The sequence below is a fragment of the Chrysochloris asiatica genome, unplaced genomic scaffold (genome assembly GCF_000296735.1).
Source record: "Chrysochloris asiatica unplaced genomic scaffold, ChrAsi1.0 scaffold00054, whole genome shotgun sequence".
NCBI classification, from domain to species: domain Eukaryota; kingdom Metazoa; phylum Chordata; class Mammalia; order Afrosoricida; family Chrysochloridae; genus Chrysochloris; species Chrysochloris asiatica.
Genome location: NW_006408572.1, coordinates 1,281,858 through 1,298,183, shown reverse-complemented (window position 1 = coordinate 1,298,183; position 16,326 = coordinate 1,281,858). Strand labels below are relative to the sequence as shown.

At 45.3% G+C, this 16,326-nt stretch overlaps 1 protein-coding gene across 1 annotated transcript; it reads left to right on the top strand.

The window, feature by feature from the left end:
• The first annotated feature begins 1,277 nt into the window (after positions 1-1,277).
• On the top strand, positions 1,278-13,020 carry FAM57A (family with sequence similarity 57, member A). Its single transcript, XM_006863217.1, has 5 exons — positions 1,278-1,399; positions 1,864-1,947; positions 9,941-10,145; positions 11,901-11,996; positions 12,751-13,020. Exons 1-5 carry the CDS (start codon positions 1,278-1,280, stop codon positions 13,018-13,020), a joined length of 777 nt encoding a protein of 258 aa, XP_006863279.1.
• The last annotated feature ends 3,306 nt before the right edge of the window (positions 13,021-16,326 follow it).

The following is a 16,326-nucleotide window of genomic DNA, read 5'->3' as shown; positions in this document are numbered from 1 at the left end:
AAGTTTAGGGGGTGGGTTTCTGGGATATACCCTTTGGGTGGTTGATGATGCATGGAGGGGATTGGAACCATGGCAATGAGATGATATACGATGGAATGAATGTAAAACTAAAGTTCTCCCATGTAAACTATCATATAATTCACAATAAAACATTAAAAAAATGTTATTGATTCGAATCATTTAAGTTTGGAGCACCTAGCGTGAGAACATTCAAATAAGGTCACGTTGTCAACAACAACAAAAACCAGTTACTCAAACTCTGGCTAATATCTTGAGTGAAAGCCAAAAGGCTTTCCTGAGCACAGGAAGTCAAGTCGAAAGACTTGATGTTCCACCTCGTGGAGCAGGGATGGAAAGAGAGACTGTTGGATTCCGCAGCAGGATTTATTATTTTCCAAGAGAATTCCTACCCACCCCCAACTCCTGGACAAAATGCTACAGTTGTCAGAACGTGGAAGAGACATCTTTGGTCTTCAGAGAGAGAAGACCGATTCCTTAGGACTCCCGCATAGAACCAGGCCAAAAGTCTACCCACCCACTCTTCCCATCCCCCTCAGCCCCGAAGAGATGCCCACCATACCATCTACACCCAGCAGTGCCCCTGCCTCTGGAGCTGGCCTTATCCCAGTGGTAGGACGTCCGGAAAGCAACTTTTCCCTACCTGGCTTTCTTTCTCTCCCCCACCCCACCTCACCCGCTTCGCCCTGGGCTGGGGAGGAGAACTGGGGGGCTGGTCAGGCCGAGCACTTCATCTGCCAGGCTGGTCCATGAGGGAGGGGGAGACGCCCGCAGTGACGGAACAGAAGCCAGAGCACCCTGGCCCGAGCGCCCTGAGAGCCTCGGCCCTTCGCACCACTAATTTGACCCTGCCGCTACTGGGGAGGCGGCCACTCGTGCTTCTCCGGGACGCAGTGTCTGCGAGCTCCGGCTCCAGTCAGCCGCCACAGCCCCAGCGTTTGGCGGCCCACCGCTCGTCGCCCACCCAGCGGTCGGCGAAGAAGCACCGGGAACCCTCGGGGCCCAGAGGCGGCGGCAAAGAGACCCCGCCCCGCCTGGCCCGGCCCGCGCCTATCGCAGCGCCGGGCCTGGTCACGCGGAGAGCCGTGCTGCGGGCTCGGGGCCAGCGCCCGACGGCTCGGGAGTGGAGGGAGCGGGGGTGGAGGAAGGAGGAGACTAGAAATAGGGACGGGCGGGCCGCACCAGTCCCCAGTCCGAGCAGAGCCGACCGAAGCCACGCCGAGCGGCGCCCATCGAGGTGGCCGGATCCCTGAGCACCCATGCTGCTGACGCTGGCCTGGGGGTCAGTTTTCTTTCCGGGGCTCTTTGCGCTCTCCACTTGGTGGCTACGCCGCTCGCGGCCCGAATGGACAGAGAGCGACTGTGTGATGATCAGCACCAGGTACCGGGGTGAGGCCGGGTGGTGCCCACTGTGGCCAGGGCACTGCCCACCCCCTCCGCCGCGTGCAGGATGCACCCTGACCCGAGCTGCCCCGCCCCTGACTTTGAATGGGGCGGAAAGGGGGGGTGGCAGGAAACAAGGGGGCTGCCTTCTTGGCTTCCTTGACCCCCTCTCACAGTCCCGCTTGCCAGAGTTTTCCGAAGACCCTGTGCGCCCTCCCTGAAGGAGGAAAGAGGAGGGTGGAGGCTGGCCGTGTTAGTCAGGATGGGAGGAAATGTTTGTGCATCTCTTGGAGCCTGTGACCAACATCTGCTAGCTGCTTCGGGGGTCCGGAGGGCGGCGGCTCTACCATTTTCCTCAGCGCACTGGCAGCCAAGGGAAAAGGCAGGTTGAAGATTTGGAGTCTCAAGTATCTATGGGACTGGCTTGAGTGTGCTTTCTCTTCTTTTCTGCCCCCACCTTAGGCTGGTTTCTTCCGTGCAGGGCGTGCTGGCCACCGGGTCAGGGATCATCATTATCCACGCATGCAAAGACGTGATCACCGACAGGTAACATCCAACGCCAGGAGTACAAATAACAGGGCTGAGGAACTTTTTCCTGGTGTGGCACCATAGGCTAAGCACTGGACTGCAAAGTCGGTTTGAACCGTAAGGTCAGCCGTTCAAACTCACCAGCTGCTCCTCGGAAACCCTATACAGAGTCACTATGAAGAGTTCTGGTGTGGCGCTGTAGGATAAGCACTGGAACGCTAGGTCAGCAGTTCAAACTCACCAAGCTGCTCCTTGGAAACCCTATACTGAGTTGCTATGAATTGGAACCGACTCAGTGATACTCAACATTTTAGTGGCTCATACTCAGTACTTCTGCTATCAGCACATGCTATTATTGGGTAGCTAATTAGTGGGGAAAACCTTGGATGCCATAATGAATCCCTTTCTCTCCCTTACCTCTTTCAGCATCCCCACTCTGGGAGAAAGAAAACTAAAGAAATGCTAGGGAATAACATTCCAGGTTAGAGAACAATGTGATCCAATGATCCAAGTGCTTTGCGAGATTAAGTGTGAAAATTACTCAGAAGTGTGTATGCAGTTTTTGGTTGATTTAATTGATCTTACTAGGTTCCCAAGCTGGAGTATTCATTGGTTAACTTCTTTCCAATCTGGCTAGCAGTTCCTTTCTATGGAAAAGAACAAGACTGCCACCACCCTCTTCCTCTTAAGTGCTGCTCTTGTCTTGCCTTTGGATTTGGTAAAGGTGGTGAGTTTTCTGGTGTTTTCAGAAAACTGACTTGTATGTGTATTAGAGCTCAGACTAGGGCAAGTCAGGAAATGTACATCTGCTTGCAAGTTTCAGTGAAGTGAAGACCAGAATGGTCTACATTGTGTGTTTTTAGACCTAGGTAAAGGTGGTGTTATTTTTCTTTTAAGTCTTATTTTTTTCCTTTCTCCCCACCTATCTTCCTAGAACCGATCTCACAACCATGTTGGAGCAATCATCAGATGTGCAGGGAAAGATTAATAGTCTTTCCCTGATGTTTTACTCATGCTGACTCTGCAGAGTGCCCTGTTTATCACCTGTTGGCACTGTGATGCAAGGGGATCCTGGGAGGGCATCTCTCTCACTGCAGGTTGCACATTGGCGCCTGGATTTTATTCAGGAGTAAATAAAGTTGCTGCTAGGCATTTTGGCCCTTTTTTGTATTCTGTCTCTTTTCAGACAAAACCAGTTATTGGCAATGCATTGTAGATCCTGAGAGGAGACAGGTCTCATAGGCATATACCAAAGGCTAAGAGCATTTGTGTGGCAGGGTTCCATTTTTATTCTAGTGAACAGTTTCTTATCATACAGCAAGTTTCCGCTTTGCTCCCAGTTTTTCAGATTAAACTTGGAACCAGCCTCCTTTCAAGGATTCGAGTAAGAAAAATGAAAATCCCCAGTACTAGCTAGAGTAAGCAGCAGGTGATTGCTGCACAATTCAGAAAAAATTACTTTGCACACAATTAACTTTTAAGTTCCATAGCACCATGGTGTGTTGTCTCCTACCATGAAATGTATTGGCTAGTGCGTGGTGGCAAGCCCGAATTTTGCTTTCAGGTTCCTCCTTTTAGATGTCTTTACGCCTTGCATTCTCTATTTACAAAATCAGGAGACACCACATTTCTGTGCTGTCTACCTTCCTTTACTTGATGTGGTACTAAAGCCACCTAGATCATCTAAAAACAAGATCTTTAGGAGTTCATACATGAATCCAAATGATCTATTATAAGTGTAAAGAAAGGGTGTAGGGCTCCTATCTGATCTCCTCTGAATCCACAAGGAGAGAGGAAGAGAAGCACCATCAATCAGCCTCAGCCCAAGGTCAGTTCCTATGAAGCTGAGATCAGACATGCTTCTACTTTCCAACCTTCTATAGGAATTCTGTTCCAACCATCCCTCCCTCCCACAGTACTACTCAGCTGGGTTTGATAATTCCTTGCAATGGTCACACATAAGTCACAGACAATATTCACAGTTGTGGGGTTTCTTAGGAAAGTTAATAGGTTACAATTCAGGATCAGAAATGCTCAGGTATTAATTCTTCCAATCAGGACAGCCTCTTCTCTGCTGTGCCCAAAGGCAGACCTCTCTCTGGCCCTCAGCCTCTTGGACTGGCCTCTGCCCTGTTCCTACAACATTTTGAAACTCTTTTAGGGTTGTTCATAAATACCCAGAAGGCAGACCACTCCACCACAAACCTCAGCCTGAAGGCACTTGGTTCTAACTCCATGGGTCAGCAAACCTAGTTCCCACCAAACTAAGTGTCTGAAGGCACACCATTCCACAAGTGAGTCTTCTGCCCAAAGGCACTTTGCTCTACTTGCTCTGTGGACTGGGAAGCCTACCACTCTGTTACATGCGTGGACTTTTAGTTCTGCAGCTGTTGCTCCTCTGCTAATCATCTGCTATTACAGCTCTGTCTATTGGGTCAGGGATCTCAGGGCCCAAAGGATGCACTCCCCCGCTGGAGTTTTTGCCTTGATGGTAGTTAGATTCCTCTCCTGTTCCTGCTTCTGCGATGGCTCATTACAGATCCTAGTTTTTACGATTACAATGAACCCTGTTAACAACCATTCACAACTGAATCGTATCCTAACAATATCTTCTTGCTCCTACTCTTACACAAACCCACCAGAAAAAAACATTGTTTGGTGGGAGTTACAAAGATCATGGATAGAAGACCAATATGAATTCACTACACTGCTGGCCACCTCCTGGCTCTTCTAGTCATTGGCTCTTTCCTACTTGAAGGATTAACTTTCCTCATAAGGATCATTTTAATTAAGCACGTCCATGAAAACTTGTAAGCCAGTCACTTCATTTATCTCCCCTCGTTTTAGATATTCAACTTCTAAATTGCCCATCCCCTATCAACTCAGTGAGCCCTAATGTGTACTGTAGGGTAAGCACTGGGCTTCTGACCATAAGGACAGCAGTTCAACCCCCCTGGCTGCTCTTGGAAACTCTGTACAGGCTCCCTGAGTTGGAACCAACTCAATAGCACATGACAACATCATCATCAACCCAGTACCCTGAGGAGGCAAGCATGTTTTCTGAATCTGAGAATATTCTGTTCCTATTGGAACTTTGAGAATCTACATCCATAGCAAATTTACATCAATTTACAGCAAATTGCAGCAATTTACAATGTTCACAGTGTCAAACATCTTTCTCTCTTCATTTGGCCAGATTCTGGTCAATTCAGCCCTAGTCATCCCAACTAGATACACAGGTAGCAACTGCAAGCTTTGAGGTCCACACATACCTCCCTCCACTTCAGACCAGCTGGCCACTTCTCTCAGCTCAAACCCCCATGGATTTGGTCAGGATCTATAGACTCAGGAATTCAGAAACTCACTAAACTTCAGACCAACCTGCCTTTCCTCTCTTCTTTCATCTTTAGTCTCTGTGGACCAGGTCAGTGGGTGTCAATGGAACATGTCCAAAGTCAGCCTGTCTCTTTAACTTTCAGTCTGGAAAAGAGGGTTTTCTCTTAAGGGCACAGACTTTTCCTGCCTCAATGTATTCAAAAGCAAATCACTTGCTAGTAATGCAAAATGCCAAGCATTTTTTCCTCTCTTTCTGCAGGTCTTTCTTTTAAAAGTGAATCTCCTGTTCTCTCAGCAGTTTTGAGTGGGTCTCCTATCTTTTCAAATGCAAATGTAGTGACTTTGAAGGTTCTGGGTGGAGGGCTCCGGTTTCCACCTAAGCTTCCATATACTCTATACATAAGCAACTGGCTTAAAATAAAGCCTGTTTTTTCTGGACAAATTCCGAACTCCCTTTTTGCATGTCTGATCAAGTATAGGCTGAAGGGGGGTGTACAAGCTCTGTATCCTCTGATCAAAAAACAAACCAAACCCACTGCCATCGAGTTGACTCCAACTGATAGTGACCCTGTATAGCATTTCCAAGACAGAAAGCCTCATCTTTCTCTAGTAGAGTGGGTGTGGGTTTGAAGCGCTGATTTGAATTAGCAGTCCAGTGTTTATCCATCAGTGTCATCACACATGTACATAATATGGCTTTGGGCCTGTCTAGGAGGGTGCATCAAGTAGACCCTGGGCCCCTATTGGGTATCTTGTTTAACCCGCTTAGCTGTTTCCCCAGGCAACTCCAGTAGCAAGTTTTAATGTTAATCTCTTACATTCCTTTCAGTCATAACTGTTAACCACCACCAAGGTAACCTTCTAAGAATCAAAAGTTTGACTTCTCACTCTCTTCTTTCGCCTACAAAACCCCTTGCTTTCATCAGTCAGGAACCATTGCAGTAATCCCACTCCTGGCCCCCACTGAAAAAAATGGCATGGGGGCAGTGTCTGGTATCCTCTGACTTCACTAGAGGGGAGGAGACTCACCGTCATCATTAGGCTGAGGTTAATTCCTATATGGCAGAGGTCACACACGCTTCCACCTTCCAACCTTCTTTATCAATTCTGCTTCCAGCCATCCCTCCCGTAACACTACTTCTCAGCTGGGTTAGACAGTCCATTGCAGTGGCCACACAGAACTCACAGACATGATTGTGGGGTTCAATAGGGAAATTAACAGGTTACAATTCAGGGTCTGAAGTACTCAGGACATAGCTCTACCAGTTAGGGCTCCTGATAAAGGCCCAGAAGGTACCCGACTCCGCTATAAGCCAGCATACCTAGCTCCCCAGTTAAATGATTTAGAAACACCCCACTCCACAAGTGAACCTCTTTCCCCAAAGCACTCAGCTTTACTTGCTCTGCAGGTTGAGAAGCCCACCACTCTGGCACGCTAGCTCTTAGTTCTATTGATGCAACTCCTCTCTGCTGTGGTGTTGCAGCTCTCTGTCTCCTGGATCGTGGAGGCTCAATGCTCACGGATCTCAGGGGCCAGAAGCTATGCTTAACTCATGCTATTCTTCCAGGATGGTAACGAGACTCCTCTGTCCCTGCTTCTGAGATGGCTCATTTCATACCCACACTAGAGTTACAAGTTCTTACAATCACAGTGAACCCTGTTAGTTAGCATTTATTTACAACTGAATCACAGCATCCTATCAGTATCATTCCCCCTCTCCCCCCAATCGCCTTCTCTTACCCAGACCCATCAGGAAGAAAAAGTTTTGTGAGACTTAAGAAGACTTATGGATAAAAGAGCCGTGTGAAGTAATGCATTGTACTGCAGTGTGTCTGCTTACCTTCCACCTGCATAGAGTGCATCAGTAGATGCAAGGGGGGCAGGGGTGCCTGTAACTCTCCCAAGATTCTCTGCAGAATTTCACATGGGGTCAAGCGTTTCATCAAATTATTAAAAAGATTCAGGCCCCGAAGAATACTAAGAGTTACAACTCTAGGCATTTGTCTCAATTTAAACACTTACTTTTGTTGTTAGCAGCTGTGGAGTTGGCCCAACTTATGACTCATGTTGACCACTTTATATCACAAAATAGAACTATTCCATAGGATTTTCTTAGCTGTAATCTTTATGGAAAGGAACTCTGGGAATGTAGTATTTACGAACTGGACTGCTAACCTCAAGGTCAGCAGTTCAAAACTACCAGCCGTTCCATAGGAGAAAGACGAGATTTTCTGTTCCCGTAAAGATTTACAGCCTCAGAAACCCCATGCAGGGTTGCTATGAGTTGAAACCGACTCCATAGCACACTGCTGCCACCACCAATGGAAGCCGTTTGCCAGGTCTTTCTTCTGCTAAACTGATGGGTGGGTTTGAACCACCAACCTCTGGGTTAGCAGCCGATCACCTCTTGAGCCCCTGGGCTCCTTCACTTATAAGTGTTGTTGTTGTTAAGTGACGTCGAGTTGATTCCAACCCATAGCGACCCTGTATAAGGTTTCCAAGGAGAGGCTGGTGAGCTTGAACTGCCGACCCTGTGGCGCAAATCGACTTTGCAGTCCAGCACATTAACCCACAGCGCCACACCAGGACTCCACTTATATTTGTTGTTGTTAGGTGCCATCGACCCTATGCACAGCAGAACAAAACGCTGCCCAATCCTGGGCCAATCTCACTATTGTTGCCACACTTGAGCCCATTGCTTCTGTCACTTTGCCAATCCATCTCGTTGGGGGTCTTCCTCTTTTTCTCTGCCCCTCCACCTTACCAAACATGAGATCCTTCTCCAGTGACCAATCCCTCCTGAGAATATGTCCAAAGTATGAGAGACGAAGTTTAGCATAGTTGTACTCTGAAATACCTGTGGTCACTATGAATCAGGGTTGACTCAGTGGCAACTGGTTTTGGTTAATGGTTTTTACATTTAAAAACACATTTTTAGCTTTTTAATCCTCACAGGGAAGTAACACAAAGGTTATTATGTGCATTTTATGAAGAAATCTAAACCCCTGGCTACTGGTAGTTAAGAGTATAATGCAGCTCTTTTGCTAATAATAATGTCTTCAAAGAATTCTACCTCAGAGCCACAATTTCTGATCTTATTGAATCAGTACCATGTGCAAAATATTAAAATCCTAGAACTCCACTCACAGAAAGAAGCCAGTTACATTCCAGCCAAGCTTTGAGTAGTTCAGCGACAGCTATTTTGCTTGGAATTGCTTTAAGCAAGCAACCAAGATCAGAGATGGACAGTTGAATAAGTATTGCATGTTTTTACCTAGATGGAATTTAATTAATTTGTCTGCATGCATATTTGCCACTACTTACTCATTAGCCTTTATACGTATTTCATAGCTTATTCATTATTTAACTGCACGGTGGCATGTATGAACAAACATCTCAGCAACAAAAGCTGGCATGCCACCATCTGTAACATATGTGCCCAATGTTGCAGTTCAGTGAATTGGCTCCTTAGAAAGTCACCTGAAACACAGTTTAAAACTACAGATTCAGGAGTCTTAGACACACACATTTAGAATATTAGGGAGTGGAGCCTGTCATTAGCACTGAAGGCGATTATAATGTTCAAGCAGTTTGTTACTGGTGTTAAGCTGTGAGTCAAGTCAGTTCCAACTCATAGCAAACCTGTATGGGGTTTCCAAGGAGTGGCTTGGATGTTTGAACCACCGACTTTGTTGTTAGCAATCCAGTGCTTATCCTACAGCAAATACAACGAAACTTTCTTGTCCCGAACATGTAGCTGCTCAATAAAAATCTGCCAGTTGAGTGAATCCAATCCCTCCCCGCGTGGTACATGATTTCAACCTGGATATTTTTTCACATAAATTTTCTATAGAATGCTTAATCATTTGGGAGCAAAACTGTCAATTGTAGAGACTTTCCTTTTAATACGTTCCATGACTGTAATAAACTATCATTTTAATTAAGCAAATATTGATCCAATCCCTTTGGACAGGGTGGACAGACTGTTCACTCTTGGGTTTGGGAAAACCCATTGTGACAAGTAAATGGAAGCACTGTCTTTTGGCCTAGCTTCTCTCCTGGTGTCTGACTGCTATAAGGTAGTCCTGAAATCCGGACATATCTAATGAGTAGAATTGGTATTAGCCATAGAATTACAAAGAAAATGGCTGCCCAGAAACTCCCTAGGGCGGGGTTGCTTGCAGACTCAAGAGGAAACTCTTAGGTTCAAGGCTTTTAGTGAGCAACTCTGTTGAGCAACTGAGAGGAATGAAACTGGAAATATTAGATTTGGGAATTGGAACACCATCCAAACCAGTTTTTTTTTTTGGTGGGGCTGTTGAATTATTTATATATGTATATGCATCAAAGATGGCTTATACCACAAAATGCCAGAAAATCTGTAACATACGAGCAGTTAAATCAGGCAGAAAAGCAAACAATGAGAGCAAGTCACTTAACCACATGGTGTGGAGTGAATCTCCGGGTTCTATCTTTCTGACGTTTGTGAATTTGCCCTGTCATTTAGAGAAAGTGACTCACTGTCCTTGCTGATCAGGGTCAGCATCTTCAGTAGAGAACATCTGGAATAAAAACGAAGCTGAAGGGAATGTGTTTTTGAGAAGCGGTCAGCTTTGAGTGCTCATAATTGATATTCATAATGATTTCATGGATCATTCGTATACTTTCTTTCAGGCACTGGCTCGCCCGAGAATATGTTTGGTTTTTGATTCCATACATGATCTATGACTCCTATGCCATGTACCTCTGTGAATGGTACAAAACCAAGGACGAGAACCGCAGACACTCCCTCACCACTTTCCAAAACTTTCTAAGTAAAAACCGCCTCATGATCACACACCACGCCGTCATTCTGTTTGCCCTGGTACCTGTTGCGCAGGTAAGCCTTCCCTGGCCCAGCAGCTGTGGCCATTCCTTTTCTCCCGTTGAGCTGGAGGTCTTGGCCCTTACTTATGACTCAGGGTTGCTCCCACTCTTCTTTCTGTACCTGCTCGCCATGTGCCAGCTCCTTCACCAATTCAACATCTGCCCTCCACGAAAACAGTACAGAAAAGTAATTGAGTCTAAAATGTTTCTGACCCCTCTTACCAACATCATACCACAGGCCTCTCATTCCTCAGCATTTGTCACATTGTTCTGTTCTTAGTTCAGACAATATAAAAACAGTATAAAATATAAAACAATATTTTCTTAGCAATTAGAAAGTTACTCAGTCAACTCTAGTGGTACCAAAGAGTGACCCATCAGTACATTTTTTATTGTGGTTTCCATGAGTATTGATAGAGGATCCAAGCAAATGAAATCTTTGACAATTTTAATCTTTTCTCCATTTATCATGATGTTATTTATTGGCCCAGTAGTGAGGATTTTTGCTTTCTTTACACTGAGGTGCAACCCATACTAAAGGCTGTGGTATATGTTAATTTGATGTCACACACACACAAAATACCTGCCTTTGAAGCAAATAGCCTCATAATGTTTTCCCCAGATCCACTTTCTCATGAAAACCCACCCAAGAAGAAAGAGAAATTGGCAGGCAAAGGGGAAACGAGTAATTTCTACGCATCTGCCATGTGGCAGACTCTTGATTTAAAAGTTTACAGCTTTCTAAATATTACAAGTTATTTGCTTTATACCATAGGTGAGGTCCTTGAATGGCACACACAAAATTTGTGCTCAACTATTAGTCTAAAAGTTGCAGTTCAAACCCACCTTGGCGTTATGGAAGAAAGTCCTGAAAACAAGAGAAAGCCCTGGCCACCTATTTCTGTAAAGATCACAGCCAAGAAAACGTGGTGGTGCAGTTCTACTCTGTAACACACGGGGCCGCCAAGAGTCAGAGTCAGCTAGACAGCGGTGGGTTTGGATTTTTGGTTTTATACCTTAAGTGAAGAAACTGGAGCTCCAAGAATTGATTTATTTCACTCAGTGGTATCAAGTGGCAGAACTGGTATTCTATTGGCTATTTGAAAGAGACAAAGGTGAGGTGGTTGAATGTTGTCAGTTCCGACTCATAATGACTCTATATAGGATTTCTGAGAGTGGCTGGTGGGTTTGAACTGCTGATCCTATGGTTACCAGTCCAGTGCTTATCCTACAACACTACACCAGGGGTCTAAAGGAGAGGTTTGTTGTTGTTAAGTGCCATCTAGTCAGTTCTGATTCATAGCAACCCTGTATAGGGTTTCAGAGGGAACAGCTGGTGAGTTTTTGAACCACCAACCTTACAGTTAGCTTTCTAGTGCTTTAAATTCTTGAAGACTCTCTTGATTGCATTGGGACCCAAATATCTAGCTCAGGACCTGGCACAGATTTTGTTGAACTGAACTGCTCAGTGTCTTTGATATGACAGAGTTAGATAAGCCAAAAATCGGCTGCCGAGTCCCTCTGGCTTTCTTTGACATTCAGAGAAAGTTTGCAGTCAGCACATCTGAATTTGCCTCTGGATCTGAGGGCTGCCGTCCAAGTACTACTTGCTATAGACACAGTAGAGTATTAACTGAGTCTCCATTTGCTCACTCTGCATTTCCCTTTCCCATCAGGGTCCCTCATGGTTACCCTTACCAATACCACTAGTTAGAATGTTTCTATGGTTTCTTACCCTCCTTTTCTCATTTCCCTTTTTCCTATGCAGAGGCTCAGGGGAGACCTGGGGGACTTCTTTGTTGGCTGCATCTTCACGGCTGAGCTGAGTACTCCGTTTGTGTCGCTGGGTAGAGTTCTGATTCAGGCATGTATGAGTGAAATGGCAAGCATCGTGTGGGAGGGAATGGATTTTGCTTTTCCTCAGTGGATTATGGGCTTGGAGAAATTCCTAAGTGTTCAGAATCCTTTCTACAGACTTGAAGGTTAATAGGTCATTGGAGCCAATGCAGAATGAAATTACAGGTTGACTCCAAGTTGCTAAGGTTCATTGTCAATTTTATTTCTGGCCACAGATTGTTTGCTCTGACCCACTGTTTCTGTACTCCAGTCAGCTGAGTGGCTTAGGCCAAATGCAGCTTCCTTATTGGAAAAACGACAAAGCTCTATGCATTCATAAATATGGCGGTGCACAATAATCTTTTCTGCAAGCGTCAGAGAACTAGATTATATCTAGGTGTCAAAGAATGTAACAGTGGGAGAATGGTCCCCTTCCATGCAGGAGACCTAGGTTCGATTCTCAGACAACTGACCTCATGCACAGCCGTCACCCATGTGATATTGGAAGCTTTCATGTTGCTCTGATGTGGGACAGGTTTCAGCAGAGCTGCTACACTCAGATGGGTGAGGAAGAAAGGCCTGGAAATCTACTTCTCAAAATCAGCCAGTGAAGACCCTATGGATCACGACGGTCTGATCCTGTTGTGCATGGGTTACTATGAGTTGGGTCAACAACACAACAGTTAGTACCTGTCCCTGCTTGGCCTGAACCAGGAGTTGCTAATCATGCCCTGATGCTCCAACCTCTTGGTGACCTTGCGTTCTCTCCTCTTCTTTTGCAGCTAAGGCAGCAGCACACCCTGCTGTACAAGGTGAATGGAGTCCTCACTCTGGCCACCTTTCTTTCCTGTCGGATCCTTCTTTTTCCCTTTATGTACTGGTCCTACGGCCAACAGCAAGGACTGAGCCTGTTCCAAGTGCCCTTCCATATCCCTTTCCACTGCAACGTGGCCAACGCCTTCCTCATCGCTCCCCAGATCTACTGGTTCTCGCTGCTGTGCAGAAAGGCAGCCCACCTCTTTGATGCTCCCAAAGACAAAAAGGAGAGTTAACTGCTGCCAGGAATCAGGCAGTAACAGTGCCCTCCTCACACTAGCTGCCTTCTCCACTCAGTATTCCATGGACCAAATTGGGCCCTGGCTGGTCTCAGCCTTTGAGTATTCATAAGCAGATGGGTTTGAGTTTTCCTAAAGAATATTCATATTACCTCCCTCTTCTAACCTGCCCTTTTTGCAAAAGCACTTTTTTCTTAGTAACAACTATTTGATCCTGTTCGACCTCCACTGGCAGCAGCAAGGTGGTTGAAATGCAAGCTCAAGGAGTCTTCCTTGGGTCTTATCTCAAGGGCTCTGGAAGGTTCAAGCATGGGGTGTGACGTAGGTGGACCAGGATGATGAATGTCTGGGTATCTGCCCGGCCCTACATACTGGCATCAGCCTCCTACATATGCACAGCTAACCAATCAGGGAAAAGTATTCAGACATACTGGGCCAGCTGAAGCAACGATGATTTTGGTTCTTAATGTTTTCTTGCAACGTTGGCCTGAAAAGTCATTGTGGGTAGGTAGGGCTTTTTGTTTATTAAGGTTATGAATGACTCATTGGTGCTTTGCCTCATCCTCTCATCCATGTGCCAACGTTGAAGTCTTATGTCTGCTGAGTTCTGTCAGAAGTCACTGCAGGGGTAAGTGGACAATGATGGGAACCTGAAGCATTTGAGTAAGGTAGGGATGCCAAACAGTCAACACTACCTTTATGGGCTGACTTGGTATGAAGACCAGTGTTAAACTTGTGAGCTTGTTAACAACAGTTCCCTCAGGCTCACTCTCCCCATATCCACATGCCTTCAACTCTGTCATCAAAGTATAGGGGGCGGGGGGGATGGAATGATGACTTCAGTAGCGACTTACTGGGTAATGCCACTCTGGGCCACTGTCCTTTTCAAATGAAGTGGAAATAGACTTCTGTTCTGCAAACCATGAAATGTCTCAAGACTTCAGAGTGCTTGCACAGGGCCACCTAATAAGCCGAGCTTGTCATCCAAAGCTCATTCTGAGAGCAAGAATGCAGACAGCCCTGGCCGAAAGACATCCTGTCCTACAGAGTCACCTATAAACCCTCCACTCACCATTTGCGAATAGGATCCTCCGGTGTCAACACTAACCATTCCTTATCAACAAGGGTGGGTTTTAGAAACTGCTACCATGAAGTTTTTTCAAGTGGTAGTGAAAACTAGAATTTTTACAGAGACTTTTTATTCATTATTCATGAATTTTTAAAGTGCTGAATTATGTCTCAAATTCTCGTGTTTCAGTCATTAATGGGTGCCATTTTTAAAATGTCAAATGCTGTCATTTTCCTCTTTACTATGGTGCTGCGGGTTAATTCGCCAGACTGCAAAGCCATTTTAAACTGCAAGGTCAGTGGTTCAAGCTTACCAGCTGCTCCTCGGAAACCCTAATCAGGGTTGCTATGGGTTGGAATCGACTCGATGGCACCTAACAACAATCATACCTTTATTATCACCCCTCTGCTGACTAAATTGCATGAAATCCAGGTGCCCCCTTCTATATCCACAAGTAGAGCATTCCTCTGAAAACTTGCATAAGCCAAAACAGTCAAGTGAGGAAGCAAGTGTCATTTATTTATATGGGACATTTTTGAGCCTTCACAGACCAAAAAATAACCTACTAAATCTTACCAAAAAACACAAAAGCGGAATCCACACTAACATGTTGTTAGGTGCCGTCAAGTTGATTCTGACTCATAGCGACCCTGTATAGGGTTTCCGAGAGAGACTCGTGGTGAATTTGAACCACCAACCTTGCAGTTCAAACTGACCTTGCGGTCTAGTGCATTGTCCCACACCTGAGGGGGCTTCAGAACATTCATTATCTTTGCATTTTTTCCATGCATTTCTGAAGCTCCCACATGTGGTAACGATGATAAGCACTAGGTTACTAACCACAAGGTCGGCAGTTCAAACTTACTAGCTGCTCCTCAGAAACCCTAGGATCACTATGAGCCAGAACTGACTTGAAGGCACACAGTGCAAAGCTTGCTGAATGTAGTTCCCAGAGGAGCTTGGTTCTCTTGCTAATCAGAAACCCTAGGATCACTATGAGCCAGAACTGACTTGAAGGCACACAGTGCAAAGCTTGCTAAATGTAGTTCCCAGAGGAGCTTGGTTCTCTTGCTAATCAGGGTGCTTAATGACTCTAACCACTTGATGCAAAACAATGAACACTAATTTCGCTTTTTCTTTTTTTGTAAAAGCAAAAATCCTCTTCAGGTTTCTTTTAGTTATCAAAAACAGGTGCTAATCTAGGTCTCCCAAAAAATGGTGCAAGGTGAACTTTTAAAAGTGTGGAGGCTACCTATACTGCCATATCCCAACTTACTCTCATTTGTTAAACACACAAATACCAACTTCTGATAAGAACAAACCTGTGCCTGTCACCAGCTGTTCTGACTTGTGGTCAGCATTCATTTTCATGAAACTGGCAGGGGCAAGGGTGCTTCAGCCTCCAGGAGGGCCAAACTCACACCTGAACCAAATGTTTTTAGTTCTTGGTTTCAGAATTAAAGCCCAGTGGCCACATGCAACTTAGACCCTGTCTTCTTTTCCTCATTAAGAGTTGGTGGGGAGGAAGTCTGAGCAATGCTCCATTTCAAATGAAGGTGTGAGTTTGAAGGAAGTGGGCATAGCCTTTACCCTCTCATCCCCTAAAATAGATATCATGCCAATCAACTCCTGTAATTTCTGGATTATGTCCTGAACAACTTTCATATCTTTTGCTGCACACACCATTCCCTATTCCTTTCTACAAAACCATGACAGCCCCACTCTAAGCAGATGACACCCATTCTTAACTGTGTCTTAAATGACCAGACCTAGTTTTAAGGAGTCAGAGTGGAGTTAAAACAGTATGGAGTTATGAGCCTTCTATTCATAAGACTCCTGTTTTCTTGAGATGGTTAACCTCCCCCTTTAATGCTATTTTTCTTGGTCCAATCTTCATTCTTACAATGTCAGCCTCTTATGCACACAAATCACATGACTAGATGGTGATAGTGCCAGGGCTAGAATATGATTAAAGTCCCCTTATAAAAGCTCTTTTCCATGTTGCTGCCCTTTCCAAGACACCTCATGAAAAATATCAAAATGTTAAAATGACTCTTGAAAAGGAACTCAATGTAAAACACAAAACAAAACAAAAAAACAGCAATCATTTTTCTCCACTTGGGTGATTTTACCTTTAGGCTTACTTGGCAACTTCTAGGGTCGAGGTAAAGTGCCTTGGTTGGTACATGATTCATGCTTGACAGGTTAGTGGTTCAAACCCACCCAGTAGCATT